Source organism: Triticum urartu, chromosome 5 (assembly GCF_003073215.2).
Source record: "Triticum urartu cultivar G1812 chromosome 5, Tu2.1, whole genome shotgun sequence".
Taxonomy (NCBI): Eukaryota; Viridiplantae; Streptophyta; class Magnoliopsida; order Poales; family Poaceae; genus Triticum; species Triticum urartu.
The window spans coordinates 609,907,118-609,925,703 of record NC_053026.1 but is presented as its reverse complement, the minus strand read 5'-3'; the positions used below and the strand labels follow the sequence as shown (position 1 = coordinate 609,925,703).

At 44.6% G+C, this 18,586-nt stretch overlaps 1 protein-coding gene across 1 annotated transcript; it reads left to right on the top strand.

Annotated features, from left to right (window-relative positions):
• The first annotated feature begins 16,582 nt into the window (after positions 1-16,582).
• On the top strand, positions 16,583-18,271 carry LOC125506295 (fructokinase-2-like). The gene is made up of 3 exons (XM_048671146.1): positions 16,583-16,783; positions 17,380-18,042; positions 18,137-18,271. Exons 1-3 carry the CDS (start codon positions 16,583-16,585, stop codon positions 18,269-18,271), a joined length of 999 nt encoding a protein of 332 aa, XP_048527103.1.
• The last annotated feature ends 315 nt before the right edge of the window (positions 18,272-18,586 follow it).

Genomic DNA, 18,586 nt, shown 5'->3' with positions numbered 1-18,586 from the left:
TTAGGGTCAGGAAAATGTTCATCCAGTCCTAAATATTTTATTTAGACGGTGAAAATTTGTTTTGGCAATTTTAGATTTTTATTTATTTTTCTAGAATTTTTCTTAGTTTCTGCGAATTATTTAAAAAAACCCGCGCCCGACTGGGCCAAGGGCCCAGCCGAGCCAGGCCGGCCTAAGCCGCCGCCTCCTCGCCGTGCGACCGTCGGACTCGGGAGGGAGACCGAGCCGGAGCCGCCTCGCCGCCGCCCGACCCCGTCCCCAAGTCAGCCTCCCCCCTCCTTAAATACCACCCCGACCCTAGAGCCCCGAGCCACCGCCTCCGCACCCACGCCGCCGCAAGCCCCAGCACGCCCCGCCGCCTTTCGCCGCCGCCAGGAGCCGCCGCCCCGCCACCCCACGCCGCTCGGAACCCCGCCGGACCTCGCCTGAGCCCGAGCCGAGGTAGCCGCCGCCCGGTTTTCTGAGAAAAACCGATCCGGTTTTTTTTAAAACCCTAGTTTTCATTTTTTTTAAATAGATCGGTTTTTTCGGTTTATTTATTTAGCGAGCGTTCGCTCGTTCGTTCGTCTTAACGAACGCGTTCATCGTTTAGGTCCAGATAACGAACGTTCGTTCGTTAATCTGTCCGTCGTTTTTCTTTTTCTCGGATTAAATCCGCGATTTTTCCGATCGCGATTCCTGATCCGATTTTCGTTGTAGTATAACTTTTCGCTCGTTTATCGGAATCAGGTGATTCAAGCGCCTGGAGTTTCGTCTCGAAACCCTCTTTTCGTTTAACCGACTCAAACAAGTTTTTGCCTCTGTAAAATTTGATCTAGATCCAGATTAGAAAACGAAGTTTGTTTCTTTTGTCGTTTATTTTTTGTTGCTTCGTTCGATTTGATTCTTTTTGCCAACCGGAGTTCTTAAGTTGAACTTTCTGGTTAGTTCTCTTATTTGATTTTTACCTGTGCATTAATTGAGTACTTATTGTGTGCTTGTTTGTTTGCGATAGAGTACCCGGAGTGTGCCGCTTGCTACTTCGAAACGCTAGGTTTTGCGGATCATCAGCAAGGCAAATAACACTTTGATCATACTTCCTTTTACCTAGTTTTTATTGCATTAGATCAATCCTCACACATTTCATGATTAGGATCTAATTAAATTGTGGGTTTGGGAAGTAAATGAGGTAGTACCTATTACCTGTTTTATTATCAAACCTTTGGGAGTTACTTCTACGTTTGCTTATTGCCATGCTATGCTAGTAGACGTGGATTGGGTGAGTGAAATCCATGACAGATGTGAGTCTGTTAAATCAATGGTTTATCTAAGGTGGCAACTTAAATACACATCTGGGTGGACTGAGGCACCTGAGTATTCCAGCGATTGCCTGTTTTTCTTTTGGACCGCCACCCAGGCTCAAAGGGATCGTGAGATTATTCATACTAGAAACTTCCGTGTGCAGCCACAAGCTACTATGGGCTCTAGCATAGTTGACTAAGTCGTGCGAACTCTTATAGTGGTAGACTAGCAGATGTAGGGGATGTAGGTTGGTACGGTCTACCCGTTCGTAAGGTGCTAGCGCTTCTAAAAGACTATGTCTCGGTCATCCATTTCTCAAACATCTTGTAGTGCGAGAATCCCAACGGAGGAGATCGAGTCTTGTGGGGAAAAGTGCGCAAACCTCTGCAGAGTTTATAAACTAATCATGGTTAGCCGTGTCCCCGGTTATGGACAACTTGAGTATCTAGTACTTGGATTATCATGTGAATCTCATCATGTTACTCTAATTAATTTGTTGGGTTTTTAATGATGATGTTTAATTGGGATTGAGAGGGTGTCTACACTCTCAATGTTTAACAACCACCATGATAGTTAAATAAAATTTATTCCTTTGCAGTAGGGAAAAATAGGCTTTACGCAAAACTGTAACCATAGAGCTTTCCACCAGCCAAATATGCATGTAGTATAGTCTTATTCCTTCATTTCTCTCTATGTGTTACATTGCCAGCATATTCCATGTGGTGACCCGTTTTCGGGCTGCAACGTTCATGTTGCAGACTTTTCAGACGACGAGTAAGGTGCTTTTAGGTCATGGTTCTATACTCAGTGATGCTGTTGGAGTTGATGGACTCACTTATCTTCCAAGCCTTCCGCTATTTTCGTTATTAGATGGCCTTAAGCCATATTTATTGTAATAAGTTATCTTTTGAGACACTCGATGTAATAAGTGTGTGATTTCTACTCTGTTATAAATCCTTCAAGTACTGTGTGGTGTCAGCATTACTGATCCAGGGATGACACCGGAGCACAGAGATTGGACCGTTTGAGGTCTGGTCGCTACAAGATGGTATCAGAGCACACGCTGACTGTAGGACACGACCACTAAGCTAAATCCCTAGATCACTACCCCCTCTTCTCATTCTAACTCCTCATCTTTTCTACTCTTTTAGGATGGCAGATGCAAGGAACAAGTTCACGCAACTAGATGAAAATACACCCTTTGGACGTCACTTGAAGGAAGTCACTAGATATCTAAACATAGGAGTACCAAGCTTCACCAGAACCTACAACGCCACTTTACTTGAAGAAGAGCGCTGGATGATTCAAGTTCAAGTTCTAGGAAGGACGTTCATGCCAGTCACTGAGCCCATAGAGTTTTACTTTGATGCACCAACCTGGAGTCTAGGAAAGAGCATGGCAGCTCACATCGCCATGGGATGCATTGGAGAAGTTTACCGCAATGATCTCAAGGATACTATCTACCAGATTTGTGGGCGCCAAGATGAGCACTGGGAGATGATCAGCACCAGGAAGGATAGATCAATTGCAGCTTTTATCCAGGAGTTAAACCAGAACATTCGACGTCAGGAGAACCAGATGTGCGCCGACATGATAGATATGAGGAAGGCAAGGACTAGAATCAAGGAACTGGAGGAAGGACTCAAGGCTACATGTGAAGATTCTGAAGAGGAAATCGAAGTATTAGTGGAGAAGAATGACGATCTGATCAAGAAGATTGGAATATTTATGGGAGGCCCTACACCAGTAGAGGAAGACGAAGAACCCAAGGAGATTCGCCCGGAAGACTACATCATCATCGATGACACCGACTCGGATCCAAATGATAGCGATGATGACTATGTTGATGAAGCTGGAGCAGATATCATGGAGTCTGCAACCGAAGAATATTTCTAGTAGACCACCCCATCAGTAGTAGTAGTCCACCATGTAAATATAGTAGTCTGAGCACTTTTGCGATAGTTAGATCGATTGTATGCCCTTGTTTGATTGAATGAAGTGAATTGTTTGCTTTTACCTCATGTGCATATGGGTAGTGTTTTCTCTTTAGACCCCTCTCTATTCTTAAATCTCATCTTTTCTAAACCCTCAGATGCCTCCGAGACATGACCCCTGATTTACCTTCCCACCGAAGCTCACCCAGTTGATCCAGTAGCAGAACACATTGATGCAGTTTCTAGTCCAGAATCAGAATCAGGGAAACAACAACAACCCACCACCACCACCACCACCTGTTGATCACTTAGCCCGTTTTCTTAGGCTGAATCCGTCGGTGTTTTCCAGTAGCACCGAGCCGATAGTAGCAGATGATTGGCTCTGCAAGACAGCAAGAGAGTTGACCACGGCAGGATGCACAGATGCAGAAAAGGTGAAGTTTGCCGCACATCAGCTTGAAGGACCCGCAGCATCATGGTGGGAGAATTTCACCGCCACTTTCCCTATCGACACTGTCACATGGGACCAGTTCCAGCAGGCTTTCCATACTGCCCATGTTTCAGCAGGAGCTATGGCCATGAAGAAGCGTGAGTTTCGCAACTTGCGCCAAGGAGGACGGACAGTTGGCCAATATGTGGAGCACTTTAGTAAGCTAGCACGTTATGCTCCAGATGACGTTGCTACGGATGCAGCTAAGCAGGAGAAGTTCCTGGAAGGACTGAATGATGAGTTGAGCATGCAGTTGATGGTAGCAACCTTCAACAACTACCAGGAGTTGGTAGATCATGCTCTCATGATTGAAGGGAAGCAACAGCAAATTGAGAACCGTAAGAGGAAGTATGGACAAGGGAAGTACAATTCTGGAGCTCAGCAGAAGCCACGTTTTACCACTAGACCGGGAGGACATTTTCAGCATACCCATGGAGGAGGTAGCTCGCACAATCATAATGGCCCCAAGAATGGTAATGGGAATGGAGGAAGCAATGGCCAGAACCGTACCAACCCATCAGCCCCCGCCAAAAGAGACCTGAGCCAAGTCACTTGCTTTAAGTGCCAAAAGACCGGACATTATGCCAATGAATGTCCTGAATCCCAGAATGGAAATGGCAATGGAAGCTCTGGGAAAAAGCCGAACCCTTTCAACAGGGGACATGTGAACCACATAAATGTGGAGGAGGTTGAAGCCCAGCCCGATGCAGTAATAGGTAAGTTTTTGGTTAAGTCTTTTACTGCAATCGTTCTTTTTGATACTGGTGCATCGCATTCATACATATCAAGGGGATTTTTGGATAAGTATAAACTGCCAACCCAAGCCCTTAGGTCACCCATGTTAGTAACCTCGCCCAGAGCAGAGTATATGGCTAGTCTATGGTGTGATCGGTTACCATTAAGGATTGGTAACTATGTATCTGCCTCAGACCTAATAGTATTGGAATCTCAAGGATTGGATGTGATATTAGGCATGGATTGGTTATTGAAGTATGAAGGGAACATTGAATGTGCCAGTAAGTCAATTTTGCTTACCACCCCAGAAGGGAGAAGGATCAAGTATGTATCCCGGCATGTGCCAAAAAGGACTCAAGTAAATTCATTAACAGGAGTTGTGTAGGAGGAAGTACCAGTAGTAAAGGATTTCCCTGATGTATTTCCAGAGGAGTTACCAGGCATGCCACCAGATAGAGATATTGATTTTTTGATTGAGCTTTTGCCAGGCATAGGGCCAATATCTAAAAGACCATACAGGATGCCCGCAAAGGATTTGGAGGAGATTAAGAAGTAGATTAAGGAGTTATTGGATAAAGGTTATATTTTCCCAAGTTCTCCGCCTTGGGGATCGGCAGTACTTCTAGTGGAGAAGAAGGATGGATCGTTAAGGATGGTTGTTGATCATCGAGGATTGAATGAAGTAACCATCAGGAACAAGTACCCACTACCAATGATCAATGATCCGTTTGATCGATTGCAAGGAGCTAAGGTATTTTCCAAGATCGATCTGTGATCAGGATACCATCAGTTGAAGATTCGAGAACAAGATATACCTAAGACAGCTTTTACCACCAGGTATGGGCTGTACGAGTATACGGTTATGCCATTTGGTCTGACTAATGCACCTGCCTATTTTATGAACATGATGAACAAGGTGTTTATGGAGTTTTTGGATAAGTTTGTCATAGTGTTCATTGATGATATCCTGGTTTACTCGAAGAATGAAGAGGAGCATAAGGAGCATTTGCGTTTGGTACTTGGTAAGCTCAGAGAACATCAGTTGTATGCCAAGTTTAGCAAATGTGAGTTTTGGTTGAAGGAAGTTGGATTTCTCGAACACGTTATATCCGGAGAAGGTATAGCAGTAGATCCCACCAAGGTTGACACTGTGACAAATTGGGAAGCGCCAACAACAGTTGGAGAGATCCGGAGTTTTCTTGGACTCGCAGGATACTACCGGAGATTTATTGAAAATTTCTTGAAGATTGCAAAGCCTATGACGGAGTTATTGAAGAAGGATACCAAGTTCATATGGAGCGAGGAATGTGAGTCCAGTTTCCAGGAGTTGAAGAAACGCTTGGTTACATCACCAGTGTTGATTTTTCCAGATCAGACCAAGGATTATGAGGTGTATTGCAACGCTTCACGTCGAGGACTTGGAGCAGTGCTTATGCAGGAAGGAAGGGTTGTTTTCTATGCCTCATGATAGCTTAAGCCTCATGAGTTGAATTATGCTACGCATGATTTGGAGTTAGCAGTCGTAGTGCATGCATTGAAGACTTGGAGACATTTTCTCATTGGAAACCATTGTGAGGTGTACACGGATCACAAGAGTTTGAAGTATATCTTCACGCTGAAGGAGTTGAATCTTAGGCAAAGGAGATGGTTGGAGCTCATCAAGGATTATGATATGAGATTGCATTATCACCCCGGAAAGGCTAACGTAGTAGCTGACGCATTGAGCCGTAAAAGCCATGTCAACACTTTAATGACGGGAGATTTACCAAGGGAGTTAGCCGAAAATCTTCGTGAGCTATGTTTAGAGGTAGTTCCGAGAGGCTATGTAGCAGCCTTGGAGATTCAGTCTACTTTGATGGATAAGATCAGAGAAGCTCAAAAGACTGACAAGGACATTGCTTCTATTAAGGAGAAAATGAGCAAAGGAAAAGCTAAAGGATTTCGTGAGGATGAGCAAGACCCGTAGATCAGGAAGTTGATTCTGCAAGAGGCCCATGATTCACCATATTCGATTCACCCAGGAAATACCAAGATGTATTTGGATTTGAAGGATATTTTCTGGTGGACCGGAATGAAGAAGGATATTGCGGAGTATGTAGCAGTTTGTGATGTATGTCAGAGAGTAAAGGCAGAGCATCAGAAGCCGGCCGGATTGCTACAACCATTGCCAATACCCGAATGGAAGTGGGATAAGCTAGGCATGGATTTTATTACAGGATTGCCCAGAACTCATTCAGGCTATGACTCGATTTGGGTTGTAGTCGATCGTTTGACAAAGGTAGCTCATTTCATTCCAGTGAAGACTACCTATACCAGTGCCAAGTTAGCAAAGATATACATGACCAGGATCGTATGTCTGCATGGAGTTCCAAGGAGCATTGTATCAGATAGAGGAACCCAGTTTACCTCAAAGTTATGGAATCAGTTGCACGAAACCTTGGGTACCAGGCTAGAGTTCAGTACAGCTTTCCATCCACAGACAGATGGACAGACTGAGAGAGTCAATCAGATTTTGGAGGATATGCTGAGAGCTTGTGCGCTAGATTACGGATCTAGTTGGGACGAGAATTTGCCATACGCAGAGTTCTCTTACAACAACAGTTATCAATCCAGTTTGAAGATGGCCCCTTTCGAAGCCTTGTACGGAAGGAGGTGCAGGACCCCATTGTCGTGGGATGAAGTTGGAGACCGCCAGCTGTTTGGACCAGATTTGATTAAGGAGTTTGAACAAAAAGTAAAATTGGTTCGCGATAGGCTCAAGGTAGCCCAATCCAGGCAGAAGAGCTATGCAGATTCTAAACGCAAGAAGACAGTTTACGAAGTCGGAGACCGAGTTTATCTTCGAGTATCTCCACTTCGAGGAGTTAAGCGTTTTGGAGTTAAGGGAAAGTTAGCGCCACGTTTTGTAGGACCATGCAAAGTTTTGGAGGGTATGGGAGAAGTAGCCTACAAGTTGGAATTGCCCGAAGGATTGTCAGGAGTTCAAGACGTGTTCCACGTTTCCCAGTTGAAGAAGTGCCACGCAGAGATGGCTGATATAGCGCTGAGAGATACAGTGCCGCTGGAAGCGATTCAGTTGGACAGTGATTTGACCTATGAGGAGAAACCAGTTAAGATTCTTGAGTATGCCAGCCGAGTCACCCGCATCAAGGTTATCAAGTTTTGCAAAGTTCAGTGGAGCCACCACACGGAGGATGAAGCCACCTGGGAACGAGAGGAAGATCTATTGAAGGACCACCATCACCGATTTTCTAGCTAACCCGAATCTCGAGGGCGAGATTCATCTTAAGGGAGGTAGGTTTGTAACATCCCAAATTTTCAATTTGGAATGTTATACACTAGATCATCATTGTATATCATATTTATTTGCATTTTGTTTGACCCTAGAAATTCTACGCAACTCAAGGACCTCGGAGAGAGTTGGGGATTTCATTATTTTCATATTTGAGTTTTCTCAAATTTTGAAAATAGGATCATTTGATTTTATTTATTTTATCTTCAATTATTTCTATCATCCAAATATGCGAGAGGGAATAAAATGACTTTCCCAAAATAAAGAAATATTGAGGATTTAATAAAAAATCAAATAATATTTTTATTTTGTTTTTATTTGCTATTTTATTTGAATTTAGGGAAAATTGCACGTTTTCAAAAATTGCATTTAGGGTCAAGAAAATGTTCATCCAGTCCTAAATATTTTATTTAGACGGTGAAAATTTGTTTTGGCAATTTTAGATTTTTTACTTATTTTTCTAGAATTTTTCTTATTTTCGGCGAATTATTATTTTTATTAAAAAAAACCGCGCCGGACTGGGCCAAGGGCCCAGCCGAGCCAGGCCGGCCCAAGCCGCCGCCTCCTCGCCGTGCGACCGCCGGACTCGGGAGGGAGACCGAGCCGGAGCCGCCTTGTCGCCGCCGACCCCGTCCCAAGTCAGCCTCCCCCCTCCTTAAATACCACCCCGGGGCCCCCCTGGAGCCCCGAGCCACCGCCGCCGTACCCACACCGCCCACGCCGCCGCAAGCCGCCGCACGCCTCGTCGCCTTGCACCGCCGCCGCCAGGAGCCGCCGCCCCGCCACCCCACGCCGCCCGGAACCCCACCGGACCTCGCCGGAGCCCGAGTCGAGGTAGCCGCCGCCCGGTTTTCTGAGAAAAACCGATCCGGTTTTTAAAAAAAACCTAACTTTTGTTTTTTTAAATAGATCGGTTTTTCCGGTTTATTTATTTAGCGAGCGTTCGCTCGTTCGTTCGTCTTAACGAACGCGTTCATCGTTTAGGTCCAAATAACGAACGTTCGTTCATTAATCTGTTCGTCGTTTTTCTTTTTCTCGGATTAAATCCGCGATTTTTCTGATCGCGATTCCTGATCCAATTTTTGTTCTAGTATAACTTTTCGCTCGTTTGTCGGAATCAGGCAATTCAAGCGCCTGGAGTTTCGTCTCGAAACCCTATTTTCGTTTAACCAACTCAAACAAGTTTTTTCCTCTGTAAAATTTGACCTAGATCCAGATTAGAAAACGAAGTTTGTTACTTTTGCCGTTTCTTTTTCGTTGCTTCGTTCGATTTGATTCTTTTTGCCAACCGGAGTTCTTAAGTTGAACTTTCTGGTTAGTTCTCTTATTTGAGTTTTACCTGTGCATTAGTTGAGTACTTATTGTATACTTTTTTGTTTGTGATAGAGTACCCGGAGTGCGCCAGTTGCTACTTCGAATCGCTAGGTTTTGCGGACCATCAGGAAGGCAAGTAACACTTTGATCATACTTCCTTTTACCCAGTTTTTATTGCATTAGATCAATCCTCACACATTGCATGATTAGGATCTAATTAAATTGTGGGTTTGGGAAGTAGATGAGGTAGTACCTATTACCTGTTTTATTATCAAACCTTTGGGAGTTACTTCTACGTTTGCTTATTGCCATGCTATGCTAGTAGACGTGGATTGGGTGAGTGAAATCCATGATAGATGTGAGTTTGTTAAATTAATGGTTTATCTAAGGTGGCAACTTAAGTACACATCTGGGTGGATTGAGGAACCTGGGTATTCCAGCGATTGCCTGTTTTTTCCTTTGGACCGCCACCGAGGCTCAAAGGGATCATGATATTATTCATACTAGAAACTTCCGTGTGCTGCCACAAGCTACTATGGGCTCTGCATAGTTGACTAAGTCGTGCGAACTCTTATAGTGGTAGACTAGTAGATGTAGGGGATGTAGGTTGGTACGGTCTACCCGTTCATAAGGTGCTAGCGCTTCTGAAAGACTATGTCTCTGTCATCCGTTTCTCAAACATCTTGTAGTGCGAGAATCCCAACGGAGGAGATCGAGTCTTGTGGGGAAAAGTGCGCAAACCTCTGCAGAGTTTATAAACTAATCATGGTTAGCCGTGTCCCCGGTTATGGACAACTTGAGTATCTAGTACTTGGATTATCATGTGAATCTCATCATGTTACTCTAATTAATTTGTTGGGTTTTTAATGATGATGTTTAATTGGGATTGAGAGGGTGTCTACACTCTCAATGTTTAACAACCACCATGATAGTTAAATAAAATTTATTCCTTTGCAGTAGGGAAAAATTGGCTTTACGCAAAACTGTAACGATAGAGTTTTCCACCAGCTAAATATGCATGTAGTATAGTCTTATTCCTTCATTGCTCTCTATGTGTTACATTGCCAGCATATTCCATGTGCTGACCCGTTTTCAGGCAGCAACGTTCATGTTGCAGACTTTTCAGACGACGAGTAAGATGCTTTTAGGTCGTGGTTCTATACTCAGTGATGCCTTTGGAGTTGATGGATTCACTTATCTTCCAAGCCTTCCGCTGTTTTCGTTATTAGATGGCCTTAAGCCATATTTATTGCAATAAGTTCTCTTTTGAGACACTCGATGTAATAAATGTGTGATTGCTATTTTATTATAAATCCTTAAAGTACTGTGTGGTGTCAGCATTACTGATCCAGGGATGACACCGGAGCACAGAGATTGGACCGTTTGAGGTCTGGTCGCTACAAGTGCTTAGGCGAAGCCCTACGCGGATCACTTCACCATCACCGTCACCACGCTGTCGTGCTGACGAAACTCTCCCTCGACACTTTGCTGGATCAAGAGTCCGAGGGACGTCATCGAGCTGAACGTGTGCAGAACTCGGAGGTGCCGTACGTTCGGTGCTTGATCGGTCAGAACGAGAAGAAGTTCGACTACATCAACCGCGTTAACAAACGCTTCCGCTTTTGGTCTATGAGGGTACGTGGACACACACTCCCCTTCTCGTTGTTATGCATCTCCTAGATAGATCTTGCGTGATCGTAGGATTTTTTTTGAAATTTCATGCTACGTTCCCCAACATATATATCATTCAAACCAGCAGGTAGTTCACCTCCACTGAGAAAAATCCAAAATGGCTGATGTTATATCCTCTCCCATGGTTTCCCAGTGTTGTTAGAAAAAACTCATGGTGAAACCGTTGACTCCTGGAGCCTTGGACGACGCCGCCTGGAACAGGGTTGTTTTTATCTCCTCCCTCGAGCAGTCTGTTGCCAAAGTGTCATTCATGGTGTGAGAAAATCGACGGTGGACATACTACAACAGTTCCTGCATCTCATTGAAACCTTGCGACTAATACAAGTTGTGGTCAAAATCGAGTACTTCCGCTTTCAGTTCGTCGGGGTTTGTACTGGTTGTACCATCATCTAGCTGAAGGGAGGTAATCATGTTGTCCCGTTGCCACTGCATCGTTGCTTGTGCTTGAAAAAAGAACGTATTCCGATCACCCGCCTGCAGCCAAAGCACTCAAGAGCGTTGCTTCATCCATATTTCCTCTTGCCTAAGTGCCTCCTCTAATTGAGCGGAGATAAAAAGTTTCTCATCCGTCGGGCCACACCCAACTGATGCTACACATAATCTTTCTAATCTGGCCAGCAATTTACTGACCTTCTTTGTCATGTTGCCGAACTTGCGTTAACCCCATGAACCGAGATTTTTCTGCACTATTTCCAGAGCAAACATAACACCCTCGAGACCCATCCGGCCAGACCCGCTCTACCACATGTTTTTGACCACCGTGTCATAATCGGGATGAGTCTGCCACACGTTCTCATAACGAAATGATCTTTGGACGCGAGGCCAAGCAGTTGATGCAACAGTTCTTAATTCAGCCAAAACATAACAGTGATCCGAGGCTGTAGAACTAATATGTTTTACACTAGAAAATTCAAAGAATTCCAAGAAAAGATGGCTTGCTAGTGCTCGATCAAGTCGAGTTTTTACATTTGCTTCGCCTTGTTGCTTGTTATCCTAGGTAAACGGAACTCCTCTCCAACCTAGATCTTGAAGAGAGCAAAGGTCGATAGTGTCACGGAAAGCGTGCATCTGCCATGCCGGTCTTGTGTGCATGCTGAAATGTTCTTCTGCAAACAGGATCTCATTGAAATCACCCATACATAGCCACCCATCATGCCTTTTTGCAAACAAAATATGAAGGAATTCCCAGGTATGGTGTCCGTTCTCTGCTCTTGGTTCCCCGTAAAAACTAATAAACTGCCAAGGAGGCTGGTCATAGTGCTTCCTCCTGATCGTGACATCAATGTGTGCTTGGCTATAGTTCTTGAGTTCCACATGTATTTCATCACTCCAGAACAAAGCAATTCCTCGATTGATGCCATCGCTATCAACAGCAAAACTACATGCAAAGCCCAACTGATCTTGCAAACTTTCAACTCTCCCCCCCCCCCCCCCCCCCCTAATCTTTGTTTCCACGACAAAGAGAAGGGCCGGGCCTTCTTGCTTCACAATCTTGCGAAGCTCTCGAACTGTCATTGGGTTCCCAAACCCTCGATAGTTCCAACTCATAGCATTCTATGGCTCTGGCAGGGCTAACTCGTAGCCACTACTGTAGTACTAGAATTTTGTGGAGTAGGTCTCTTCTTTTTCTTCTCCCGCTCGACGACTGAATCATCCTCTGTACCCGTTTCTGTAACCTCAGTTGCTTTTAGTTTTCACTCTTATATATAGAGATATCCCACATGACCATCTATAAATATGTATACATACATGTAGATGCAAAGTTCAATTGTTCATATATAATTTTTTCCAATCACGAACTGCTACGTGATTGGTGCTCAGAAAGGGATCTATGAGGGGACCAATAGTTGATGGATGAGCGACTCGAGGTAGCCAACACGAACATGCGAAGAAGATGGCATAATGTGATGAGGAAAGCAAGACCTAGACAAATGGGATGAAGGACAAGCTAAGATTACTTAGCCTTCGAAATGACGAGGAGGGGATATCATATTGGAAGAAGATTTTGATGAGTTGCAGGAGGACGCCCAATTCACGGCACTCGCTAGGTTGCACACAGAGAGGACCTCTAGTCATGGACCTTTATGTGACTGGCATGGATTCCTCGAATCTTGCATAGGAAGTGGATTTTCGCGCTATTGAGGATATTTTGTTCTCTGTCTAGTTAGAGTTCCCTAGGAACTAGGAGTGAGTGAAGAATGGCAGACCATGGATTTTTCATGATGAAACTGATGAAATTTGACTTGATGAAAAAAGAGGGGGAGGGGAGGGCACGTAAATAGGTGGTCACATTAGGTGATCGGGTGTCGGTCGGGTATCCGTGGATGGTCAAATAGAGGGGGGGGTCACTATTTGAGCTTTCCCCTTGGAAATGTCCTAACCATATCAAATAGCATGGCTAAGCTATCTCAACAATTATAAGAGAATAGAACATGTATCTATAGTGGAGCGTCGCTTTGGAGCACCAGCACTACGAGCCCACTTTTTTCAAGTTTGAAAATGTTAATTTTTATGACACATTTTTAATTAATTTTTTACATGTATAATAGATGTGTAGTATATCTGTACGAAGTTTATCAATATACGTCTTTGTATGTAAAGATAAATACATGCACATAAATGGACTTTTGGTCTTTTTAGCCAGAATAAAGTTACTAAATATGATGATTATTATGATGACACCTATTTTTGTAAAGTATAGTGATAATCATCCTTATGAAACTTGTCATAGTTATGAAGAGAAGTACTTCCCAACGAATACTACACTTCTAATGTGCAAATGGTTTATAAAGTTAAAGTGTCACATGATAGTTATTTTTTTGAATTTCTCCCACTATTATCAATGAGAAGGCTTTTACTTATGTGGAGAGTAGCAAGATTTATACATGTGGATTGAAAAGAATGATTTATGTGATAGATATATTATAGATTTTGTTCATGATTCTAATGAAAATTATTATGAGAGAGGGACGAATGGTTATAGATATCTCAATAGTATCTATTTTCTTCTCTTCATGATGATTTTTTAAAGTTGCACTTGTTTTGCCTTTGTATGTTAGTTTCTACTTGCTTCGGTGAAATATTTGCATATAAAATTCCTATGCATATGAGGTGGGTTAGATTTAAATGTGTATTCTCTTTGATGCTCACTATTGTACCTAACAATAATTATGATCCAAGTTTGCCGGTGAACATCATCAAATAATTATGTCTAGCTCAAATGCATTAAGTGCTTCTAGGAGACAATCCACAATTAGATTGGTTTGAATAATGTAGAACTTGCTCCCTTGTTGAGTCTTCAAGTCTAGCTTGTTTCCACTTCTATTTTTAGGCCGATATGATGGTTGAAATATTTCCTCAGTAACATACTAGTGGCGTGCTGAACCTAAGGCACACTACTAGTAACCCACGCCACTAGTACATGTTATCGTTGGCATGATATTAGTGGCATGATGGATTTGCACCACTAACAACATTTTTCAAATGCCACTAGTAGGCATTTTTGCACTAGTGACGGAAACATGAAGAGTCCATATAGAACAATTTCTAGAATAAGATGGACAATATCCTCGCTGTGTAGTGGCTATTCTTGTCGAAACAAGATGATATAACAATATGCCTTCCAATAAGTGTGTTAGCCACAACATTTCACTTTACGGGTTACAGAAAGACCAATATTTTTATTTTATTTTTGAAACAGAGGTAAAAGATTTCCTCATATATTAATTAAGAAGAGAATAGAGTAATGTGTTAGAAGACCCCAGTACAAAGTGAATCCTCTCCCGCTACAATGGTTCCCATTTTTTTCGCGCCCGCGACAATCCAAAGCTTGGCCTCGGTATTGATGTTGTTGAGCAAGACCGACGTTGGTGCACTTTTGTGATGGAAGACGTGGGCATTCCGCTTGTTACAACTCATGAGCATGAGCATGGTAAGAGATGACATTGCCTTCATGTTGGGTGTGTTGTTGTTGGTCCTCTTGACCCACCAGTCATTGACGGTCTCTCAAGGTACCAGTCAGAAGTGTCAAAGCTCAGCAAGTGTAGCCAATCATTCACCAAATTCTACTGGCGAATGGTGAAGCGGCATTTTGTGGAAAAGGTCAGGGCCGGATTCATGCACCAGTTTGCATAGAGGGCAAATACCACAATTAGGACAACCACGCTTGGCCAATCTGTCAGCGGTCCGAATCCTATTTTGGGTGGCCAACCAAGGCAAAAATTTGACCTTGGGAGAAGCCCATACCAGTATTATAATTCTTGAGGAAATATTTCAACTACCGTATCTGCTTGAAATTCAAATTTAATTAGGGATATGTACTTCAGATTCAGCTTGTCCAACAAGAAAGTTTGCAACATATTTCGACGAGAAAATGTTGCTAGATTCTTAGGTAATGAACTACAGAAGTAAGAGCATCTCCAACAGGTGATGCAAACCAATAATTACCTAACTATTACATATTCAGCTTGTCCAACAAGAAAGTTTGCAACATATTTTGACGAGAAAATGTTGTTAGATTCTTAGGTAATGAACTACAAAAGCAAGAGCATCTCTAATAGGTGATGCAAACCAATAATTACATAACTTTTACATCACCTGATGCCAAAAAAGTCTCTCCAACAACTGCCCGTGATGTAAATTTGGACAAAAAAATTGTAGGGCACGATGTAAAATTTGCCTCCGGTGATGCAAACATAAATCACCTGGGATGGTGATGTAAAAGCCACACGCCGGCGCGCGCAGGTAACAATTGCCCCGTACCTTCCGGCCTGCGGCCGGAAGCCATCTTCGCCATCGCCACCGCCACTATGCTGCCGGTACCCAGACCTCCCCGGACCACGCCGTGACCCCGCCGCCACCCTGCGCACTACCGGTGGCTGCCGGTTCCCCCCAATCTACCAGCTTTCCGTCGGCGCGGGTGCCTCTCCGTCGGCTCAAGCTCGTCGTTCCCAGCCATCGCCGCCCCGGCCATCACGACGGCCGCTGGAGGGCCCTGTCGCTTCATTTTGGCCGTCGATGGTCTAGGAAGCCGCTCTTTCCCGGCCCTCCACCGCCTCCACCTGTTCCTCCCTTGACATCAAGTCGACCATACCGTTACCCCTAGCCTTCTCGACGTCCGCCGGAGCGCTGATTGAGCCGCCGCTGGTCCGGTCAATCCATTTACGCAGCGGCGCCGATTTTTGTAGAACAAAAATATACATCACTTGAGGCAGGGCAGCTGTTGGAGAACTCGTGCCCTATATGGTGCCCAATTTTACATCACCTATTGGAGTTGGACACTTTCGGTGCCCTAAAAAACACGTATTTCGTGATGTATATTTTACATCACGTCATTTTTTGAGTCCTACTTTGGGGCACCTATTGGTGATGCTCTAAGCTTCAAAACATGTGCTGAATTGCAAGAATGCAAGATACATGTGAACATAAAAATGGATTCAACCGTCAGATGAGAAGGTAATATCATATTGGTCGGCTAGTCTAAAGGACATAGTAATAATTATTATATATATATAGTCAAGCAAAATCCATCAGGAACCGAACAATTACTCATGGCTGCCCTTCCTCACGCAAAAAAGAGAGAGAGAGAGAGAGGAGTTATCCAAGCCGGAACTGATTACTAGCGGATTGTAACAGGGGTAGCATAAGATCGATAACTACTAGTAGTACGATGATAACTCTTTACCAACAAGGTAATCGGCCCTTCGGCCAAGCCAAACCTCCCGCAGCCCCTTTATAAGTGGCCCCTCTCGGCTCCCAACTTCCAATCCAACAAACAGCACCTATCCTCCCGGCTCGATCGATTTCTTCTGCACCTCTTGTGTTCAGTTTGTTTAGCAAGTTTTAATGGCGCCTCTCGGTGATGCTCCTGTGGCTGCCGCAACGGCGCCAGGCCTCGTCGTCTCCTTTGGCGAGATGCTGATCGATTTCGTGCCGGACATGGCCGGCATCTCGCTCGCTGAGTCGGGAGGCTTCGTCAAGGCACCCGGGGGTGCGCCCGCCAACGTCGCATGTGCCATCTCCAAGCAGCGCATGATGATTCTCCCGGTCCTTGCGTTTATTGCCATGCATACAGCCGCGCGCATTAGATCCGTTGTTTGGTTGGCTCTGATCTGATCATGCCGAAGACTGGTGTCTCCATACGTGGGATCATGCCGAAGACTGGTGTCGCCATAGGTGGGCCGCCGCTGTCCGTCTGATCCTTATTAGACGATGAGAATCGGGTGTTGACTTGCTTAGGATTACTGATTCTTCTTCGTTAGTAGTGTCAAATCGCTGATCGATTTCGTCACTCAGTTATATCATTGCATGCTCTGCAACGTTCTTTTCGGTCTTGAATACTTAGTCTCTTAGACTATTATTACCTTCATCTCAGGTCATTGATCAGTCCAAATCTAACACTAATCCACTCTTAACACAAGAGCAAACCTTTTTACCTTATTTTTTCAAAGAACAATTCATTATTTTTGTAAAGATTTATTTATATTCATATGGTCGGTGCAGTCAATAATACAAGTTAATTGAGACCTACAGTAGTTATTTCGCATCTAGATTTGTTTATATTCATATATGGTCGGTGCAATCAATAATACACACCCTTATCGCATATGAATTGTAATCGGATGATGATGTTTTCCTTTCAGTTTGGCGACGACGAGTTCGGACACATGCTGGTGGACATCCTGAAGCAGAACAGCGTGAACGTGGAGGGCTGCCTCTTCGACCAGCACTTGCGCACGGCCCTGGCCTTTGTCACCCTCAAGTCCAACGGCGAGCGTGAGTTCATGTTCTACCGCAACCCGTCGGCTGACATGCTCCTCACCGAAGCCGAGCTCAACCTGGACCTCATCCGCCGAGCTCGCATCTTCCACTACGGCTCCATCTCGCTCATCACTGAGCCCTGCCGCTCCGCACACATCGCCGCCATGCGCGCCGCCAAGTCAGCCGGCATCCTCTGTTCCTACGACCCCAACGTGCGCCTCCCGCTCTGGCCCTCCGCCCAGGCCGCACGTGACGGCATCATGAGCATTTGGAAGGAGGCCGACTTCATCAAGGTGAGTGACGAGGAGGTGGCCTTCCTCACGCAGGGCGACGCCCACGACGAGAAGAACGTCCTCTCGCTCTGGTTCGACGGCCTCAAGCTGCTGGTCGTCACCGACGGCGAGAAGGGATGTAGGTACTTCACCAAAGACTTCAAGGGCTCCCTGCCAGGGTACTCCGTTAACACCGTCGACACCACCGGCGCCGGCGATGCCTTTGTTGGATCCCTCCTACTCAACGTCGCCAAGGACGGCTCCATCTTCTACGTAAGAAACTAAATTATTATCAGCTGATTGAATTCAATTCCATTATGACTTGTGAGTAGTTGCTAATGATGTTGTTTTCTTTTTGATTGGTCAGAATGAGGCCAAGCTGAGGGAGGTGCTCCAGTTCTCCAACGCTTGCGGGGCCATCTGCACCACCAAGAAGGGAGCCATCCCGGCGCTGCCCACCACTGCCACCGCCCTTGAGCTCATCAGCAAGGACACCAACTAGCTCGTCTCGTAACGTCCGTCCGGGTTGAATCTTTGGTAGTTTAGCTCCATTTTTATTTATATTAGGGATGAGTTCAGTTTAGTTTGTGTGCCAGTCTTATCTTAATAGAAAGCAAATCATCTGTGATGATTTTAGTTGCTTCTGTTTGGTGGCAATCTTGTGTAATTAAGGAGGCTACTGATTGTTGTAGCCTTCACCCAAAAATTATCAAAGCCTTGAATGAATGGACGTGTGTTCGGAAAAAGAAAAATGCGGTGCTGCTGGCTTGAGTTTATATGTGGTTTCATCTTCTGATGATGCGCAATTTCATATACT

Excerpts from the sequence above, each read along its gene's own strand:
- LOC125506295 (XM_048671146.1), top strand. The coding sequence starts at position 16,583 with ATGGCGCCTCTCGGTGATGCTCCTGTGGCTGCCGCAACGGCGCCAGGC. Across the intron at positions 16,784-17,379 it reads AGCGCATGATGATTCTCCCG|TTTGGCGACGACGAGTTCGG; the intron begins GTCCTTGCGTTT and ends TTTTCCTTTCAG. Across the intron at positions 18,043-18,136 it reads AGGACGGCTCCATCTTCTAC|AATGAGGCCAAGCTGAGGGA; the intron begins GTAAGAAACTAA and ends TTGATTGGTCAG.